The 21,559-nt window shown below is 48.3% G+C and overlaps 1 protein-coding gene across 2 annotated transcripts in view; it reads left to right on the forward strand.

Annotated features, from left to right (window-relative positions):
- SOBP (sine oculis binding protein homolog) overlaps positions 1-21,198 on the forward strand; it is a 159,380-nt gene extending 138,182 nt beyond the window's left edge. For both annotated transcript variants that reach the window (XM_032858249.1, XM_032858251.1), the window contains 2 exons: positions 1,221-3,173; positions 21,087-21,198. In XM_032858249.1, coding sequence (XP_032714140.1) covers positions 1,221-3,170 — 1,950 coding nt within the window. In that variant the 3' untranslated portion in view covers positions 3,171-3,173; positions 21,087-21,198. The remainder of the gene's footprint in view (positions 1-1,220; positions 3,174-21,086) is intronic.
- Positions 21,199-21,559: the final 361 nt, after the last annotated feature.

A 21,559-nucleotide genomic window follows, 5' to 3' on the forward strand; every position in this document is an offset into this window, starting at 1 on the left:
AAAAAGAAAGAAAGAAATTTAGATAGAAAAAGAAAAAAAGAAAAAGAAAAAAAAAATGTGTGTGTAATTTCCAGTCAAAAAAGTAAGGCACTGAAAGAACTACTGAAAATTTTGACATCTGTTTATCTGTTTATAGCTATGGCAAGATTACTCATATTAATTCTTGTTTAAAATGCCATATGAAGGAAAGACATTTGTGCAAACAAGAGTCATATTTGAATTGTAGATCATGTCTTCACCATCTGTGAGAGCTGATGGTGTTGCAAAATTAATGTGTTAATGAAATCACAATAATTTCTCCAAAGTAATGGGTTCTGAAGCCGAGAATGACTATTTTTTGAACTTTGATGTCTAGTGATTTCCAATTGGGAAAAGCTCTCAGCCTTTAATTAGTTCTGCAGCCCAACTTTAAAATAAATTTGGTGATATCTTTCTTTTGCCAGGAGTAGATTTGAAGGGGAGGGGAGGAAGCCATAACAACTTTTGGAAAACGTTCTCTGGTGTTTGAAAAGTTGTTAAATAAGACTGCCTGCCAAGAAATGTCACCAAAAATTCTGACTACTGAGAGCGAGTGGGCAAACAGCTCAAAAAATAATTCTAGCTTGCTGCAACATCACAGGTTGGGAATAGCTAAACCTCACACAGACTTCATGACTAATTCCAAGTTTCCCTTTGGAAGCCAGACATAATGATGTTCCGCGCTTTGTGTTATTGGTTAACACAGCACAACCTTTCCAACTGCATTATTGAACACAGTCAATAGTGTAAAGTACTTTGCGTGAGGAGAATTTTATGGGGCTCTGTTTCAAAGGCCGCCAAACTTCTGGAGAATCCTCTTCTCCACAACCATTCACATTTACATTTCCAACGAGCCTCCTGGACAGGTGAAAATATGTGGGCAGGGGGATGTACGCCTTTCTGTCAGACCCCCCTTTACGTTGAGCGTCACGGGCACAACATGGTTTGGAGTTGTTGTTGAATTGTTTTTCCTGGAAAATGGTGATAATTGCTATACCCAAGAGTTACTATTTAAAAAGCACGTCTGACTTCCAAGGAGAAATCATTTGACAAACATTTAAGAATGTTACCTTTCAGAAAGAAACCCTTCCGCCTGTTCGAAAAATGGTGATAAAGTTTGAAAGAACCTCTATGTGAAACACGAAACACGATCTGCCAGAGGAAATTGCTTATCTTGTTTTCTTTTTATTGCTGTGTTGTAGGTATGTGACTGGTGTAAGCACATAAGACACACAAAAGAATACCTGGATTTTGGGGACGGGGAACGAAGGCTTCAGTTCTGCAGTGCAAAATGTCTCAATCAATACAAAATGGACATTTTCTACAAAGAGACACAGGCCAATCTTCCAGCTGGGTTGTGCGGCACACTACACCCTCCCATGGAAAATAAAGCAGAAGGCACCGGGGTGCAGCTGCTCACTCCAGACTCTTGGAATATCCCTCTAACAGATGCTCGGAGGAAGGCCCCCTCCCCGGTGGCTGCAGCTGGCCAAAGCCAGGGCCCTGGCCCATCGTCGTCCACCACCGTCTCTCCATCTGACACTGCCAACTGCTCTGTCACTAAAATCCCCACGCCAGTGCCCAAGTCCATGCCCATCAGCGAGACGCCAAACATCCCTCCTGTCTCCGTCCAGCCACCTGCTAGCATTGGGCCTCCCCTCGGTGTCCCGCCTCGCAGCCCTCCCATGGTGATGACCAACCGCGGCCCGGTGCCGCTGCCCATCTTCATGGAACAACAGATCATGCAGCAGATACGCCCGCCCTTTATTCGCGGGCCGCCGCACCACGCCTCCAACCCCAACAGCCCCCTGTCCAACCCCATGCTCCCTGGCATCGGGCCCCCACCCGGCGGCCCCAGGAACCTGGGCCCCACTTCCAGTCCCATGCACCGGCCCATGCTGTCGCCCCACATCCATCCCCCCAGCACCCCGACCATGCCTGGGAACCCCCCGGGCCTGCTGCCCCCACCGCCCCCGGGCGCGCCCTTGCCCAGTCTCCCCTTCCCGCCGGTGAGCATGATGCCAAATGGCCCGATGCCCGTGCCCCAGATGATGAATTTCGGGCTGCCATCGCTCGCCCCGCTGGTGCCGCCTCCCACCTTGCTCGTGCCATACCCCGTGATCGTGCCCCTGCCTGTGCCCATCCCCATCCCTATTCCCATCCCTCACGTCAATGATTCCAAGCCCCCCAACGGATTCTCCAGCAACGGGGAGAACTTCATTCCGAGCGCCCCTGGCGACTCTTCAGCGTCTGGAGGCAAGCCAGGCGGACACTCCCTGTCCCCCAGGGACTCCAAGCAGGGCTCGTCCAAGTCTGCGGACTCGCCGCCCGGCTGCTCCGGCCAAGCCCTGAGCCTAGCGCCCGCGCCCGCGGAGCACGGCCGGAGCGAGGTGGTGGACCTGACGCGGCGCGCAGGCACCCCCCCGGGCGCGGGCGGCCAGCTCGGCTTCCCCGGCGTGCTGCAGGGCCCGCAGGACGGCGTCATCGACCTGACCGTGGGCCACCGGGCCCGGCTGCACAACGTGATCCACCGCGCGCTGCACGCGCACGTCAAGGCGGAGCGCGAGCCGGGCGCCGCGGAGCGCAGGACCTGCGGCGGCTGCAGGGACGGCCACTGCAGCCCGCCAGCCGCCGGCGACCCGGGTCCGGGCGCCCCCGCGGGCCCCGAGGCCGCCGCGGCCTGCAACGTCATCGTGAATGGCACGCGCGGCGCCGCCGCCGCGGCAGAGGGCGCCAAGGGCGCGGAGCCGCCTCCGGAGCAGCCCCCGCCGCCGCCGCCGCCCGCGCCCCCCAAGAAGCTGCTGTCGCCCGAGGAGCCGGCCGTGAGCGAGCTGGAGTCCGTCAAGGAGAACAACTGTGCTTCCAACTGTCACCTGGACGGGGAGGCGGCCAAAAAGCTGATGGGGGAGGAAGCCCTGGCGGGGGGCGACAAGTCAGACCCGAACCTTAATAACCCCGCGGACGAGGACCACGCGTACGCTCTGCGGATGCTGCCCAAGACGGGCTGCGTGATCCAGCCTGTGCCAAAACCCGCGGAGAAGACTGCCATGGCGCCGTGCATCATCTCCTCGCCCATGCTCAGCGCCGGGCCGGAGGACCTGGAGCCTCCGCTCAAAAGGAGGTGCCTCCGAATTAGAAATCAGAATAAGTAAAAGGTTTGTATGTCCACCGGGGCTCTCCTCCGCACGAGCCCGTGCACCTCTCCCTACTCCTTACGAGGCAGACGCGCGAGAGCGCTACCGGGATGTTCGTGTTTTTACCGTGTGAGTTTTAGAGTTCACCTAGTGCGGTCACACGCTGTCACCATTTTGATCCAACATCATTCCCATTTTACAGCCGAGGAAACTTCATCACAGCAGGTAGATGCCGTGCCAGGTGACTGACTTAATGGTGAAGCCCCGTCTTGCGCCTGACTTGAAACATTATCTAGTTAACCAGACTTTTATTCCTAAGCCCATCTCTGTAATTGACCCTGTTGAAGAAGAGGGACGGTGTGGGGAGGAGGGAGAGATTCCTCGGGACCCTTAAATGTCCAGACGTGAGGTTACAGAGCTGTGGTAAAGGTGAACTGAGTCACTTCCAGGAGGTGGGTAGGCTTATTGGCACAAGGTCTCGACTCACCAAATTTTCTCAAAAACCACAGGTTCCATGTGCAAGATGAGAATACAAACTAACTTTCTTACGTGTTTATGCCAACCGAACCCTGGGCCCCTAAGCCCCATTTCCGTGGCAAAGTGTTGGAAGAGTGGTCCATAGGTCCTGTTGAGCGAGGCTCTTCCTTCCTCTTGTCCTGAAGCATTCCCTAGGGCAGGCCTCCAGCATTGCTGACCAGCTTTGCCTTCTCTCCTTTCTGGGGCTCAGTGGCTCAGCCGGTGGGTTGCTCCCTTCTAGGGACAGTGGGAGAGGTTGACAGGCGAGAGGGCTACGCTGCCGAAGCGACTGGGAGTCCATATGTCCGACCTCATGAAGGGAAGGAATCCCGCTTCATGCCCTATGAGCTATTGATAATGAGTCCAGAATGTCAGCAAGAGGAACAGGAACTAGCACGTGTAGCACTCCCACCAAAGCCAGACGTGGTCTCTTGTGAGCCTCCCACCAGGTGGCAGAATCGGTGTCATCTCCACCTTAGCAAGGAGGAAGATAAGGCATGGAGGTGTTGTCCAAATGAGAACTAGCAAGTTGGGGAACCAGTATTTAACTCTGGCCTGCCAGCCCCAGGCCCGACAGCCCCAGGCCCACCGGCCATCCAGTTGAGGCTTAGCAATAGTTTGTGGAGAGAAAAGGAAGAGAAATGAACATTTGCTGAGCACCTGGTTTGTGCACAGTTCCTTCCAGGAGCTGGGGAGAAACTAAGGTGACTATGATTCAGTGCCTGCCCTCCACTTACTCTGGTGGGGACATAAACCCGGGGAGGAAGGAAGCCTGGGTAGAAGTGGACCATATAGGAAGAATGGCTGGCTCACGTTTGCATGTACAGACCCCCTTCTAAGTGTTTTTTAGTACTATTTATTTGGATCTGGATCAATGTGATAATATTGTTGTCTTCATTTTACTGATGAGGAAACTGAGACATGGAAGTTAAGTAAGCGCCCCAAGATGACCGAGTTAGGAAGCAATCAAGATGCAAATCCAGGCTGTTTGACTCCAGAGCTGCATTTTCTTTTTCTTTTTTTTTTTTCCAAAGATTTTATTTATTTTTTTGACAGAGAGAGCGAGAGAGATATCATAAGTAGGCAGAGAGGCAGGCAGAGAGAGAGAGAGGGGGAAGCAGGCTCCCTGCTGAGCAGAGAGCCCGATGCGGGGCTCGATCCCAGGACCCTGAGACCATGACCCGAGCCGAAGGCAGAGGCCTAGCCCACTGAGCCACCCAGGCGCCCTAGAGCTGCATTTTCTTGAAACCACTGTAAGAGAATGGGCTGAATGGTCCCTTTATTGTCCTACTTGATGAAATTCTTTTATTCACCTTAGCTGTCTTGGGGAAGGTTCCTAGACAAAAACCAAACATATCTGTCAACTTTTCCAAGTGTTGAGACAGTGTTCAATTCTTTCTTTCTTTTTTGACAGTGTTCAATTCTTGTTTTTCCAGCAGCAACAACAAACCCAAATACCAGCCCGTTACTCCACAGTGGGAAATATAAATGTGGGCCAGAAGCCTGGATATGGCGTGTCCAGACCATTGTCTCCATGTTGGCATATTTACATGGGGACCTACCTAACTCACAGCCAGAGGCTTGTTTGGGAAGCATAGGGCTAGCGCCAGGGGGCTTGTTGGGCGGTTCGAGAAGGCTTTCCCAGTCACCATAGTTTGAGGTTTCCTTTTCCATTGCTGGCTTTGCCAGTAGCAGCAGAACACTAAAAATCAGCTCACCATCCTTTCTTGGTTTTATCTACAAATTCTGCTGTCCGGAGACAGATGGACTGAGCCTTCTTGTAGTCACCCTCAAATGGAAATGCCCCTTATATCTCCACCAGCATAATTTGACCTGGTTAATAAAACAGTGAGCAACAGGAAAGTGTGGGATGAAGAAGTGATGGACTTTAGAAAGCCAAAAAGCATTAGGAATTGGAATTTTAAATATATTCTGATAGCAATCATTCCTATGACGTTATGGGAGGAACTGGAGGGTGAACAATTTTACTGCCATTACTGGAGTGAGAAGTGACCAGGCCAAGAATAGTGCCACTGGTCCATGAGTAGCGAGGGGCCCAAAGAACATAAAAGCATGAGATATATGGTGGCTGTTTGGATGATATATGTTGCTGAATACAGAATCATATTAGGGTCTTGTATGAGGACCAGAGTCATTACGAAAAATATTAACCTGGCTTCAGCCAGTTTCAGAAGACGCAGTGACAAAATTGCCCATAGCCCCTTGAGATGGGAGAGTTCTTTTTATGATGGGTCCCGTAAGAAATTACAGCTTTTCTCTGAAGTCAGAGACACTCAGGCTTGGCCAGCTCCAGTAAGGTGACAAGGCAAGTGATTTAAGATGGGGAAGAACTGCCTCTCCTCCACTAAATCACATTTCCTCTTGCCCTCTGGAGTTACGTGTCACCTCGAAGTGCCGTCTCAACCCGCCATAATTCACTCACATCCTCTGACCCTTCTTGATTCTCTGTGCACATGTGGTGCTGTTTTTCTTCAGTGCCTTCAGAAACCCAGCCCATTCATATGGTGGTGGAAATTGGAAATGCATCCGTTAAATAAAGGGTGGCATGGCTTTTGTGCCCTGACAGCGAACACTGTTGGTGACGAGTTAAAGCCAAAGTGGAAAGCATTAAACCGGACTGAGTTGTGGGGGCTGAGGTGCGGCTGAGGGATTTCTCCATGTGCTTGTTGGTGACTCACACACTATTTCTCTTGGAAAGTCTGTCGGTAACTTGTCAGGGTTCTTCGTGCTTTTCCCCTGTGCCTGCCATTCTCCTACCCTATTACCGGCTTGTTTGTTTATCATCTTAAGCAGATTCAAAGCAGACTGTATCTTGGGATCAGTAATCTGGGGAGCTACAGTGTTCTCCAAAGAAGCCATCAGATTTGCTAGTTCTTGGCCAATTTGAGGTTTGGTGTTTTTTGGGTTTTGTTTTTGGGGGGCTTTGTTTTCTTTGTTTTTTTTCCATTTTGAAGTGATTCTGTTCCTGGTTACCTGACTTTATGCATTCTTCTTTGTTGATAGGATTACACATGATTTCAACGAGCAGATATTGTCTTAGATGCAGAACTAATGAGGTTTTAGTCGAAGACTTTGGAAGATTGTCATCTTCCTTTAATCTTCAACTTTCAAGGCTCCAAATACCAGTGTGGCAGCTTCTGTAGGCTGGAAAAAATATTTCTCCAAATAATAAGAAAAACAACATATAAACATTTTCCAAACTATTCTATCCACAAAGAATTCCATTTGTAAATGGAATACTCCCTTCTTTGTCTTTGCCTGGGAGCTTGGGGGATCGCTGTTTGTATTTGTACATTTTCTGAATTTCTACAGTTTACACTTGTTTATGGTACACTGGGGAGTTCAGAGTAACCATTTGCAAATGTTTGAAGATATTCAAAAGAAAATATCCCCCCTCCTCGATTTTCCAGGGAAATGACATATTCGAAGTAAAATAATCAATGGAAAAAATGTGTACCATGAGTAACCTTTTCACCCTCACTTTTTCCATCCCCCTGGAGCAACAAGTCCATACAACTTCCACCTTTGTGGCTTCCAGATTTCGTACATGTTTCTAAAATAGGAAGAAAATCTGGGACTCTTTTCCCTGGTCCCAATTCCATGCTGCTCCCTCCGCCTCAGCAGCAGGGGTCCCTCCCACTTTTTGTTTTCTCTGGGAGAGCTGGAGGAGGCAGCCCTAGTTGTGGCTTCTTGGAGTTTAATCATTAGTCTGGTTATGGAGCCACAGTCCTGAGAAGGATGATCTCAAGGTGGGGCGAGGGGTGCTGACCTCTTCAGGAAAGCCCAAAGGGTGGAGGTGATGGGTAACTCTTTGCCAGTTTAGTTTCTCCAGCTGGGAAACTTGAGAGAGTCAGCTGCCTGGGAAGTCAGATCCATACGTTAGAAGTACTCCTTTGGCTGCCTGCTATGAAGGCAAGGAAAAAGAAGAAAACCTGAGCCTGAGAAGAGGAAATTGATCCCAATGGGGTGTACTCAGACCCTCTGCCAGTCTGGAGATTCTTAATGTCCCACTACATAGGGTTATGGAATGTGTGAATTGGCCACGTAACCCCTGATGTTCAAGTTTCGGCTGTCTGTCAAGATGCAGAGGGCTGTCCAGTTCTAGGTAGGCGTAACTCACAGAGTTAAAGAGAAACCGCCAGGTCCACCTCATGGACACGTGTGAGTGGGGAGGAACTGCCAGAGCTTTCTGTGATCATTTCAGATGTGTAGAGGAGACTTTTCTAGATTGCACAGAGTCAAGGTCGGCCTTAGCCACATCTCATTCAGGGCCTCTGGCTGTTTTAACCCTTGCCACAAAGGGTGGTTTTAATGTGCAAGCATCTGGCTTTTGGATGTTATTTCAATTAGATTACGGTGCAATAAGAAAGGATGTATGTGACCAGGTATTTACTTCTTTCAGATGGAGCCATAACTCTCCGTCTTCAGCAGGGCTCAGACTAGGGTGAAGTGAGAAGGTGCTCAGTGCACAAACTCGAAAGCACTCAGTCTCAGGGGCGTGCAGGTGCCGTGCTAGTCCCCGCCTGGCTTCCAGGCCTTCTGGCTGATGTGGCTGCTTCTTCAAGCTGGTCTTCTGCTCCCTGGACTAGTCCACAGGTGGCCTTCAGCAGCAGCCCCCGGAATTCCAGGGCAGGGGTTACATACCTGTGCACAGAGGCATTGTCTTGGGAGGAGAGGTCCGTAGACCTCAGCTTCCGAAGAACTATGCCTGACATCTCGGAAGGATTATTCGACATCATCACAAAGCCATATCTGAGCCGGAATTTTCCTTGTCTCTCTGAGGAAGCCGATTTAATGGTAGAGTTTCCCTTAAAACAGAATTATCTGTAACAGTTTTTGCCATGGATGGACCTAATATCGCAGAACTGCTGTTGCCGCGATATAACATAAGACTTGCCTCCAGAAGATGGCTTTAGTGACAAAAGGCAAAAGGCTGTAGACCCTCCATGTCCTGTGAGCACAAGAAAAGGTAAGCAAGAAAAGAAACAAGTTAGATACTTCCCCAGCCCCCTGGAATTTGAGATTTCTACCGTGGAGGGAGACACTCTCCTTCAGGGGACAAGCTTCTGCCCTACTTTCGAGGACAAGGGAGCAGAATGGCTAGCGTCTGGGAAGTGGACGGCTCAGTAAATACCAAGGCATTGATGGAGCCATGTCTGGAAGTGCTACCCATTTTCCGTAGCTCACTAGCATGCTTCTTCACCTGGAGACACCGGGCTTGGAGAGAGTGAAAGCTTTGGATCTCTTCTTAACAAGCCATTGCTCAGAAAGGTGCTAGAAATAAACTCCCTGTCTGATTTCCAACGAATCATCTCCTTGCCAGCCTGAGCGGCTGCCTGGGCATCATGGTTCGATCACTTACACCTACCTTCGTGCAGACACGTCTTGGGGAGGGCCAGAGGTATTTGAGGACCAAAATACACTCCTGCACACTTACCTCATGTGGTGAAAGACCTCCACCCCCAGCACGCTGCCTTTTCCAGATTCTCTTGTCAAAGAGATTGTTCCAGAGGGATAGAGGTGGCCATTCTGTTTCCCTTCACCCCATCCTGCAAAGAATTATTGCGTGCTCTTCGGTTGCCAGTCTAAATGGACAGCACTTCATATGTGAATGCATGTTAAGGTAATGCATTCTGCATGCGTATGCTTTTTTGTGTGTTTAATGTCTCAAAAGCCTAAAAGGAATCCATTTCTGAGAAACAAATAAATTAGCTTTAAAAGATAAACGATGTAATGCCGGCATCCTTTAACAGGGTCCCATTCTCACGGAAAAGGGGTCAATGCCCTCTCCGAGGCCAGCTCGAAATGTTGACCCCGTAGAGCTCTCCTCCAAATTTGTGGATTTCCACAGCATTCTGCCTGACAACCAAGTGGGATGGGGTCCAGCCTGAGAACATGAGGCCATCCACAAAGAGGGAGAACACACACACTCACACACAAACACCCATTATTTCAAGGATCATTGAAAAGATGCTTAGTGACAGCAACCGGAGCAAAAGCAGATGACAAGAACGAGCAAAACTTGAAACCAGGCTCTTATGCTTTAGAATGGCCCCCGAGAGCACGGCACATTCTTAGATTGGAAACCAGTCCGGCTGCCCCCAAGATCTTTTAACTCTTCGCTCCTCCTACTGGGATGGCATCAGCAGTAGCCTGTGTGTGCAGTTCTACCAAGTTTTCCCAGCACCTTCTCTGATTAGAGAGAAGGGAACTGCCTTTCCACGGAGCCACGGGGTCCAGACTGTGACAAATCAAAGCTGCCCAGCTCTCCCCAGCCTCATCCCACCCTGCTCTTGGGCTGTGCTGCTGGATGTCTCATCGTTTCCCCCATTGAGCCTCCGGTGTGTTGTCTCTCTTTGATAGCAGGCTGTGTTTTGTTGCGGGTAAAAAGGGAGGTAAGAATGTGGCCGAGAGCGTTTATGCAACAGGAGGGAGAGATACACTTTATAGACTCATTTGATATGAACCATTGACCTAACATCCCAAAAAATGCAATTAAAAAGTATATCTCTCTCTCTCATTTGCATGGCTTATTTCCCCAGACATGTGTTTGGTATTGAAAATGAATGGTATTCCCATTCAACATGTGTCCCAATTTGTAATGATATCCTCCTTGCAGCTGGCCGAGTTCTCGAAGTGTTTCTAAAATGTTGCTGTCTTAAATTTGAGCCGACCTACACTAACAAATTATCTAGAAGCAAAGTGGCTAAGCTGCGTTTGGTGAGAGAAAGGGAAACCCTATATTTCATCCTTCAGCTCTTGTTTTGGAAATTCGGGCTGTAACGTGATCTTTTTCTAAGGAAATCTACACACGCACACTTTAAAAATTGTGCAGCTTGGGTGTTGTGGGAGCAAGAACGATCAGGTTTAAGTTTCTCTGCAAAGTTCTGCATCCCATCAACAAGCCCTTTTGATATTTTAAACCCATATTTAGAGTAATTTAAAGATATTTGGAGCACATGTGGTTAAATGTAAAACTTCGTCATTATGATTTGTTAGATGCTTATACTTTAAATATTTATAAGCCATTTTTAAGTACTTTATCCAAAAGCTTTCTCCCACTGGAATACTGTAATTGAGTGGTATCCGAGCGCCATTATATAGAGAAGATACAGGGTGAAGTCACAGCAGCTTGCATGCACGTTCTTCCTGCTTTTCTGGTTTTAATTCAAATGCTATTTTTAGTAGATTCAGCTTATTTAAAAAATGTATAAAAAGTCATAAACAGGGTTGGTTGTCTGTGAGTTAAAAAAAAAAAAATGAGCCAGTTCTCCCAAAGGTAAAATGTTCAACTTGAATCGTATTGTGTCTCACCTCTTTGTCTTACCCTGGGAGTAATTAGTAAGACTTTTCCGGGAGAGTGTTGGCTCTGGATCTGTGGCCATATGAGTTTAAAGTGTCATATCGTTCCTCTGAAGTGTTTTAGGGGCAATTTATTGGTGGTTAGATTGGACCCTTTATGATTCACCTTTAGCTGTCTTGGAAACTAAGACCTAGGATCCTGTCTTTATCAGAGGTCACCTTTTCATGCACTTCATATGAAAAAGAGGAGGGGGGAAAAACCCAAACTTTTTCCACACTCAGAATCCATTTAAGCTTCAGAGGTTATAAATTTCAGACTGACCACAGGCCTCTGGGGCTCACACTCTTTTATGGCTGGCAAAATACAACTTTCTGGTAAGAACAGGGAAAAGAAGGCTTAAAAAAGGCTCATAAACTTGCTTGGACATCTAATAGCTCTTACCAAACAGCATTTTCATGAGTTAAGTGTAAATGAGTCAGAAACATATAGATTGAATTTCTTCTAAAATACACATGGGTTTAAAAATTAAGGCCAAAGTGCTTGGCAAAATAAGTTTTGGTTTTAGCCAAACCCCAAATGTTTGAAAAAAAATATTTCTACAATTTGCCAAACCAAAAATACATCCAGGTCCCTCCATTCCTCTCCTTTAATATGAAGGCATCATAAGCATGGGCCTTAATGTCTATTATCATATCCACCAAGGTTTGAGCAACACGAATCCTAAATGTTAATTGAAAACTATGAAAAATTTTGGAAAAACTTTGTGGCTCTGCAAATGAAGGTGAGGGGCAGCTGGTTCAGAGGTCCAATTTTGACAGCTCTCTTCACTGTCTGATCATCTGACCAGTTGTGTATGTGTACAGGCATGCGCACGCACACGTGTGTGTGTGGCCTATGCAGAAGAATAATAGCTTTTAAAAAAATTCTGTATTGGAGTTCTTAATTTATACTTAATTCATATTTTACAGTCTACAAGCTTAAAAAACTCCCAATCATTTCTAAACAGAGGGAGGCAGCCCCCTTTCACTTATTGATAGAGATGGTCTTCATGTATTTCCCTAGAGAATAAAATATATCCATTTAAAAAAATATATCCATTTTTAACTAATGATATCTAATGTTGACTTTGTGCAGGGACACTGTTGTCAAGAGACACAAGGGAAGGGAGGAAGAGAAGGAAGGAGGGAGGGAGGGAAGGAAGGAAGGAAGGAAGGAAGGAAGGAAGGAAGGAAGGAAGGAAGGGAGGGAAAAGAAAAAAGGGGGAGAGGGAGTGGCAGGTGTTCTTGACTGTTTTGAGGAGCTAATAAACTGCTGGGAGAGACAGGAAATAACCAAGCAGCTTCTCCAAGCACCACGCAGAGCTGCCCGTCGCCGTGGTCCCACAGACAGGGTGCTTCAGGGAGGACAGGGGCCTGTGCAGTTCCCTCGGGGCTGTAACTGACTTTCTAGCCCAAGGCTGGCCAAGGGGGCGCGCAGGTATTCGTGGACTAAATATAGGCGAAGAGCCCCAGGAGAGCAACAGCGAATGGAGTTACCCTGGGAGGGCTCTAGAAAGCACATGAGTTGGGAGTTAGGCCCTAACTCTGGGGAGCGGCCTGGACTGGCAGTCGGGAGTGTCAGGCTAAGGAGGGCTATGGGATGTGAAAAGCCACAGAGGCGGAGAGCAGTGAGCTCCTTTAGGGGCAAACGCCCCCCGCCCCCCACTTTGCCAGGCTGGGGCGGAGCCTGGAGCCCTGGAGGAGGGCAGTGAGCGCCGGGGCGGGAGGCGTGGGCTGGTACTCCACGCGCCAGGCCGACCTCGAGCGGAGGAGTGACAGCGTGAAATCTGTGCTGGGGGAAAATTACTTTAGCAGCTGTTCAGGGACTGAAAGGAAGCGAGAGAAGGACTGGCATCGCTGAGGCTGATGGCTGCGTTCTGATGACAGGCTAATTACCAGGGGTGGATGCTACACGTTGCGGGAAGTTATCGCTACCATGAGAGGGGCGGGGCTGCCCCCTGTGCGCCGGAAGTGGTGGCCGTGCAGCGGAAGAGGGGCTTTGCATCGGGCCTGGGCCTAGAGGGGCTTCCCGGCTGGTGGCGGAAGGACGGACAGTGTCCAAGGCCAGTCCGGGGGACGATGGCGGGGCCCCAGGGCCGTGCAGACACAGGGATCATCTCTTGGGACCACCAGCTGGCCAGGCCTGGTGCCGGCTGTGGGCCGCAGCTCTCGGGCACACGGAGGACGGTGGCCACGGGGACCCCCGGACGCTCTGGTCTTGGAACCAAGAGCAGCCATCAGGCTTGGGTGGCTGGTTCTACCTCAGACAGCTTCTGGGATGTCCCCAGCCGCTGAATCCCATCCCCACCCCCAAGCGCCTGCAAGTGCTGTCAGGGGAGGGGACAGCTTCTGCAGATGTCCTTTTATCTTTTTTAACCTTCCCTATCACAGACCTTCTTCCCGAGCACCCGCATCTGGTGACAGTGGGCTTCCAGGGGGGAAGGTTGGCAGTGGTGTGGCTTCCTGGCAAAAGACCTGTGCTTTGGAGTTGGGCCAGCCTGGGTCCAGATCCTGGCAGAGGCATTTCGAGGTGAGGAAGGAAGTGCCTTGTCTCTCCAGGTCATAGGCAGTGATCCCACGCGTGTGAGGGATGGGTAAGAAAACATGGACAGTGGGGCACATCACAAGTGCCCAACAGCCAGCAGCTACTGTCCCTAGAGGAAAGGCTGCAAGGTCTGGGAGAAGACCACGGGGCTGGAATGAGACCTGCTTGGATTTGAAAACTGGCCACATCGCTTACTAGCTGTGAGTTTGGATATGCTTTATAACCTCTTTGTGCCTGCTCTCTCATTATGTAATGACATCAGCTAATATTTATCGAGCACACTCTATATGTAGGCAGTGTTCAGATGTTACACGCCCACAACAACCCTATGGGATACCATTATTAAGTCCATTTTACAGATGACGTAACTGAGGCACAGAGAGGGTAAGTCTTCTACCCAGTGTCATTGGTCAATCAGCGACAGTGCTGGGATCCGACTGGCAGCCCGGCTCCAGAGTCCCCATATAAAATCACAGAGCATATCTCATATACAAGGAAAATGTAGATAATAGCCCCTACCCCATAGAGTCATCAGGCTCCAGTGTAGATAACCTGGGTGAAATGTTGAGGTAGTGTCTGGTGTATAGTAGGTGCTTGCTAAAAGAATCGTCACAGTGGCCCCTGCAGCCCAGAACTTGCTTCCCTTGGATGTGTGTAATGGAAGGTGAGGAAATGCTTCCATGCTGTCAGCCTTGGAGGTGAGGAAACCATTCCAGAAATTCTAAGATGTTTGGTTCAACTTTTACAAGTAGGGACTGGGACAAACAGAGCAAATGCTCAAGGTCGGAGTGGCATAGCCAGGATTAGAACCTGAGTCCTCATCTGCCTTTCCTCTCAGTGGGAAACAAGATCTGACCAAAGCTGCTTGAGTTACACACCCCGTGCCAAGAACCAGAGGCATATTTTTGCCACCCGTGGTATCACTTCCTCACGTTGGGCAGCTGATCTCAGGAAATAAGTTGTACCTCAACATCTGGGGTTGTGAGGGTGAAGGGTTGCAGGGAAGCAATTATTAACCTCACTCTCCACGTCCTTGGCTGCATGGGGGTGGGGGTGGGTGGCAGCATGGTGGGGAGTCAGCATGCTTGCTCTCATTCTGTACAGCGAAGTTAGTTTCCATGAATATGAAGCCTCTCCCTCTTTCAGTATCTCCTGTGCTCCTTCCCACCCTCCTCTACTCATGGACTGGTTGTAGAGAAGAGATAAAGTGCCAGAAAGACCACCTTTCCAGTTCCCGCCTAAAATCCTAGAATTTACTATCACTCCGTAAACCATAGCTGCTTGCTTCAGAAAGTTGCTTTTTGCTCTAGGATCCTTTTCTTCTTCTTTTTTTTTTTTTTTTAACCTAGACTGCCTATGTCCAGATAATATAGATATATAGAGAAATGACAGACTCAGACTTAACACAATAAACATCTACTTTTTTTTTTGTCCAAAGCAAAATTTTTAGAAGGCACATGAACCAGCATTAGCCAGTTTGTATATTGGATGGAACTTGAATGAAATGCACTTATAACTTCTTAACAAATCATGTCGCAGAGTTCTTGTTTGTCAAGCAAAGGAACTGGACTGTGTATGTCTCTGGGGCCCTTATGGCTTTGACACTGTGACCACCCCCCCCCCCCACTTATTGGGAAGGAAGGGGAGAGATGAAACCCTGGACTGGGGGAAGCACTCCCTCCACGGGACCGTAGAACTTGGGGTCATAGGAGCTGGACTCAACCAACTCTGCCCCTTTCTAGCTAGTGATTTTGACCAAGTAAGCTCCTTACCCTTCCTGGGAAAAGTTTCCTCATCTGCAAAATGGGGACGATAATAAATACTTGAGTAGCATTGTTGTTTCAATGAGATAACCACACACAATATGCTTGTTTTCAAGTGAAATAAGTACATAAAAGTGCCTAGTGCAGTCTTTGAAATAAAGTAGGTGCTCACTAAAATTTGAGTGGAAAACTGCAGACTTAACACAATAACTTAACTTAATTCCCGAACCATTACAGAAGTGCTCAGTCCTAAAAGCCAGGACTTTTTCATCATCAAAATTTCCTGCAGAACATTTACTGTATTATGTAATTCTTCTTCTTTTTTTTTTCTCTCTTTTGTGAATAACTGTAGCCACCAGCTCCAGTGCGTTAGTGAACATGTACTCATGAATCCCCACCTGCTTTTAGGGTAGGGCCAGACAGGGTCATTTGGTTTGTTTCAATCCCCCAGGTTCCAGGAAGGATTTGAGGTATTTAAGGAAGATCAGTTGTCCAGGATGAAGAAAAGGGTTTGTATGAGTGCACAAGATGGGGTTCCATGGCTGAGGGCTCTTTGTCCCCTAGGAACTTTTCGAGGTCAGCAAGAAATAGCAGTGACCACTTATGAGAATAACCAGGCCTTTCTACCCATTTAACTCATAGAACTAGCCAGGCAAAGAAAACCAAAATTTTAATTTGTCAAACAAAGGATTAAAAATGGAATTATCCCAGTAGGTGGTCTTATATGGTTGTGATTTTTATTGATTAAAGACTAAAATAGGAGATATTGCTAAAGGAGAAGATTATAAAAAAAGAAAACCAAGGCCTGATGTTTGGTTTCTTTTTTTTTTTTCTGTTTAATATACTTGAGCCTTGGCTTTTCAGAGCCATGGGGAGGGCAGAACCGTGGTGATGAGGTTGTAGTTCAGACCAGAGCTCAACCCTGAGCTAACTGAAGCTCACCCTTGGATCCCATACCACTCTCCCCGCCACTGGTTATGTCCCATCGTAATGACACCAGGAAGGAGAAGGGATGTTTCTCAATGACTTTCACCCACTAATGAGCTGTAAGCAAAGAGGTGCCCTCCACTTCATAAATGAAAACCCTTTCTGGCTTGGTAAAAGCCATTTCAATACCTCACGAAGCGATGATTGATGGGGGAGAGGAGGAACCATTTTTTGGCAAAACCTCACCACGCTGCAGCCTTTTCTGGAAAGGGCTCGCCGTGGAGACCACTATCTGGCATCACACTTGGGTTTATCAGCTAACGCAGGTGACTCTGCTCATTGACCGCAAGGCTCTACTCTTGTGAGTGTCCCAGAATAGCTGCGGCTACCTGAGAGCAGTTTAGTCCTCGGGGACTCATTATTGTCCCAGATAAACAGCGTGGCCCAAGCCAGTGCGTAATGGCTGTATTTAACCGTGATAAGTGATTGGCCGACGTGCCCGAGTGAGCTGCCTTGCTGCGGGGCCCCGGTAAATGGACAAAGGCCAGAGGCTCAGCAGCGGGCATTTCTTGCACATCGTGCAGCTGATGCCACAAGGTTGTAGATTCTGGGAGTAAATATGACAGATGCGGGGAGCTTGGCTTCTAAGCAGGTAAGACACAACAGACATCCAGGATTTTGATGATGCTAATGACAAAGGTATTTGAGGAAGGAAAGAAGAATAGAAGTTTGGAGAATGGATTAGATAACCCAAGGCTGGTTTTCTGGCAGAGGTGGACTCTTGTACCGTGGAGGGACCAGCTTGCAAATGTTGGGATGTAGGATAAGATAAACATTTTTCTCTGGATGCGCGTTTACTTCTGGAAGTGGTTGCATAGAAATTACAAAATTTCCTTTTAAACACAACCAGTGTTAAGTCTTAGACTGTAAAGACCAAAGAAGGAAAGGTGAGAATGGTCGTATTTTGACAGTATTGACACTGAAAAAACTTATCAGTACTCAGGCCCAATTTTTATTCTCTGTAGTTCTCTGCAAACTCTTGTGTGGTAAAAGAGGATGAGTAACTCGATCACATTCTTAGCAATGCTCTCCTGATGAAAAAAGGAAAAGTGGGGCACCCGGGTGGCTCAGTCGGTTGAGCGTCCAACTCTTGATTACAGCTCAGGTCTTGGTCTCAGGGTCATGAGGTCAAGCCCTAGTGTGGAGTCTAGTTTAAAAGAAAGAAAGAAAGGAAAGTGCTAGGCAGGCAGAGGCTCTCTCAGTGCCCTTGGTGTTTGCATTCCCTGAGGAAGGTTCTTCATTCTTCTGGCCTGAAGGGACCAAAGGGTCTGGAATTCTGAAGGCACCTGGCCATATGAGCCTGCTGGAGACGGTGCATTGTGGAGCCGGTCTTCAAATACAGTACACGCATGGTGTACGAGCTGGGCTGTGTGTGCATGATAGTCCATGTTATAGGACCCTGGGTTGTCCTGCCTTGAGATGAACCTCCAACTCACAGGAAAATCCCAATGGGAGGCACAAATATCGTCACTTCCCCAGAATTCCCTGCATTAAGGGACGCTCCAAAATTCTCTGCCAGAGAGCTGTGTGTATGTGTGTGAGTGAGTGAGAGAGAGAGAGTCGTAGAAAGGAGTCTCTGGAACTTTGGGCTTTGGAGTTCAGAAATTTATTAATAGTTTTCCTTATGTTATGCTCAAGTTTATAATCCTGCATAGTTGACCACTGGCTTTGGTCCAAAAATCCTATGGTCATAGAACTTGAGAGGTGGAAGATATAATAGAAAATCTCACCCAGGCACCCATTTCACAGAAGAATCAAGGCTTGGGCAGGTTAAGGAAGGGGACACGCTGGACTGTAACTAGTGTCTCTGTTTCACTTATCATAGTAATTTCCCCTTTGTTCAGATCAAGAAATTTAGAGTGGATGGATTTTCCATAAGATCCTTCTGCTTGGCAAGGGCAATATAGGAACTGGCTCAGGCTCTGGAACTTCCTCATGATCCCTCTCTAAAACTCCAAGTTTGCTTCCTCCTCACTCTTGAGTTTCATACTTTGCATACCAGTCACTTCAGGAAGGTGTAGCCCAAGCTTGGTTCTTCATTGTCATTGAAGCCAGAGTCTGTTCCCATGTCCCAAACAACGGGTGGGAGGGAGGGGGGGCCTGCCCTGAACCAGCCAGGGTCACTGGAACACAAGGAGGATGACCTCCGTCCCACCCCCTCTTCAAATGTGACTGCAGACAGGGACTTGTGCTGCCACCCTCTGGCCTTCGTGGGTGTCCCAGACATGGCAAGTGTGTGGTGAGAGGCAAGGAAACAGCACAAATTGTCTACTTTGCCATTCTCTTAAAATAAGCTCGGTGTGAGGAGGCTTTCAGAGCAGCAGGAATGGGGCTGCAAAAAATAGAGTGCAGTGCAGCTGCACCCTTTAGAACTTGGGGGGAAAACACATATTATTTACCAGACAATAATAGATACCAGAGAATAATAATGATTATTATAGTGTTTGGGATGGCAAACGCTGTAGTTAAGGTTCCAGAATGGCTCTCATTATAATCCCGTTTTCCCAAGTCCCTTATGAAAGCCTTGAAATTTTCTCCAAGTAGGCTGATGCTGTCCATGTTTGGCCTTTGTCCAAAGGTGATTTGAATATAAAGAAACTCGTTTGAGAAATATTCCTCTTCTTGAGGTCATGATTACATTAAAGGGGGGGGGAAGCCACATCCTTGAAAAAGCCATTACGGCATTCCTAAGTAAGTCATTCAAAATGGCGGTGTTTCCCAGTCACTGGAAGAAAGCGTTAAATGCTTTTCTGCTGCCACCCCCCCCCCGCCCCCGCCTTTTCCTTTTTAAAGAAGGGATTCAGAGACCTCCTCCAACTACAAAATTTGGTCACTCTTGGTCCCAAGCCCAGGGGTGGGGATGGTTTTCCTCCCTTCAAAGCAAGTTCCAGGCTATGCTCCCTAAATGGAAAGAACTGCCCCAGAAGAAGCTACACTTGTATCTTTGGATCCATTCGTGCCTTCTGAGTCTCCTTTCCAATTCTTTATGACCTCTCATTTGATAGTGGCTCTTGACATTTTTATTTCTGTATCCCTTCTTGCCATTGTTTCTTTCTGAAAGAAAGAAACAAAGAAAGAAAAGGAAGTAAAAGAGAGAGAGAGAGACAAGAAAGAAATAAAAAGTGAGCTCTTTATTCAGAGATAAATAGCCACATTTCCAAATCTGACCATGCCAAATGAAAAGGTTTCCATGGCCTTGTAATTCCAACCCCCACTGCATATTTGTGGTGTCTTGCATTTTCACTTTGGTTCTTTAATATACATATTAAATACACACAGATCTGGTGATTTAATGTGATTTGGGGAACTCAGGCATTTCCTGTCATGCACATTCAGATTTTCAGACCTTGTTTTTGGCTGATCATTATTATTGTTACCATTAACACCAGGACTGGGAGAGCAGGGTTGAAAGCACAAGTTCGTGTTGAGTCTTCCCAACGAGCATGCTGACCTCCTCATACTTGAGCTGAATTCAGGCTACAGACACCCCAAGCAAGTTTGCGGGTCTCTTTGTGGCCTCTTTTTCTTCATCTATAAAATGTGGAAATTATATTATCTCTGGGGTCCCTTCAAGTTTTCAATTCTATTGCCTCCCTGAGGTTATTTGTTCGTTGTTCTAGGAATAATCTCAACCCTTGTAAGGATGTTTACGAGTCCCTTGTCTCGTAAACCTCACGTTCAGTCAGCTTTTACCCAGTTACATTTCTGACATCCTCACGGATCAGCAGAAGAGAAAAGGAATTTTTTGAGGGCATGAGGGACGGGAGCTGCTTGACCCTCATTCACTGGACAAACTCGTGTCTAGCTGAACCGGGGGCTGGGTGTGGAGATGTGGGCCAAACAGACACAGCCCCAGACCTCAGGGATTTTACAGTTTGCTTGGCAGACTTCTAAGTGGCTGTTTACTAGGAGTCCCTGGGTGTCCTCAGGAGGTTATATTTCAAACCAAGGGACTGGTGGCCAATGAAATGAGCCAGTAGGGATGGAGAGGCAGAGCCCAACATCCGTGGTAAAAGCCGGGGTGGGCATTCTCCAGAAATGGACTTCCCTGGAGAACAGTCCCCTTCAGAGCCTCTGCCCTGGGATCCCGAAGCCCTGTTGGCTTATTGTCTGCCAGTCCCTTGCTACTGTTCGGTTCAGGTAGCAAGAGATGGGAATGGCTCACCTTTGTCAGGCAAGACGCACGGAGAGGGGCATTTCTCCCAGCTCAGCTGCCTCTGCAGGAAACCTCTGAAGAGAGGTCTTCGTGTCTGCAGTCGATATTCATGGGCTAAAAAGCACATCTCTAGGCTTTCCTCCTTTGTAGCAAACACCAGAGCTGTGACCCAGAGTACAGGGGTGAGGTCTGGAGCTCCAGGGCCCCTGCGTGACCTTGCCTCGCTTTGGGGTGACCTTGGGCCATTCAAAGGAGCTGCCAGTTAAACGTGCTGTATGGGGGAGGGCGAAGGTTGCCTGGTGGCGAAGGGATGCTGCTGTGGTCTTGGGGGAGGGCGTGGTGCCCCATGCTCATTACAGCATTCCAAGAAGCGACTCCTGTTTCATTTCCTCACACAAAGCTGGCAGGGCTGACCCCGAGCAGAACTGTGAATTAAAGACACGTCAGAATCACGCTGTGCTCTCTTGTCCTGCGCCTTCGTCGCAGGTTGGGCCCACCGGGCCAGAGTGTGCGGCCCTGCCTCCTGCCTGGGTTTTCCCTGCATGGGGTAGGGGTGTGGTTGGATCCCGTGGATGCTGACCGGCCTTTTCTTCTCTTTTTCCCAGGAATGCTCACTCACAGGGTCCCCTGCGTGGAGAGAGGGCGCAGAGCAAACCATGTCACGCCATCCAATGACACCAGCTGGTCAGCTCACCACCCCCTCTGGCTAAAACTCAAACGAATCAAGCCACTTCCTGTCATTAAGCATCTCCGAGGAAGAAGCCCTCCCTCGGTGGCCTCCAGCCCAGAGAAGCCAGCACGTCTTGGACCTACCAAGCGGCCCAGCCTTCTTGCGGCCACCGTCTCTGCTTTCCCCCAGAGGAACTTAGGGATTTCGCCCCTGGTTTTAGAACAACAAGACACCGACAAGCCACAAGGACCAACATAGGTACTCTCCCCGCTCCATCTTCGAGGCTCAGAGGTGAGGCTGGAAGATGATATGAATTTGAAAACAAATATCTTTTTTTAGTCATTTTAAAAACTGCTGTGGTTTTGCTGCTACACGAAGAATTGTGATTTTTGCATTGTACGGTTTGGG

This window comes from Lontra canadensis, unplaced genomic scaffold (assembly GCF_010015895.1).
Source record: "Lontra canadensis isolate GAN:19392208 unplaced genomic scaffold, GSC_riverotter_1.0 scaffold14, whole genome shotgun sequence".
In the NCBI taxonomy this organism is placed as follows: domain Eukaryota; kingdom Metazoa; phylum Chordata; class Mammalia; order Carnivora; family Mustelidae; genus Lontra; species Lontra canadensis.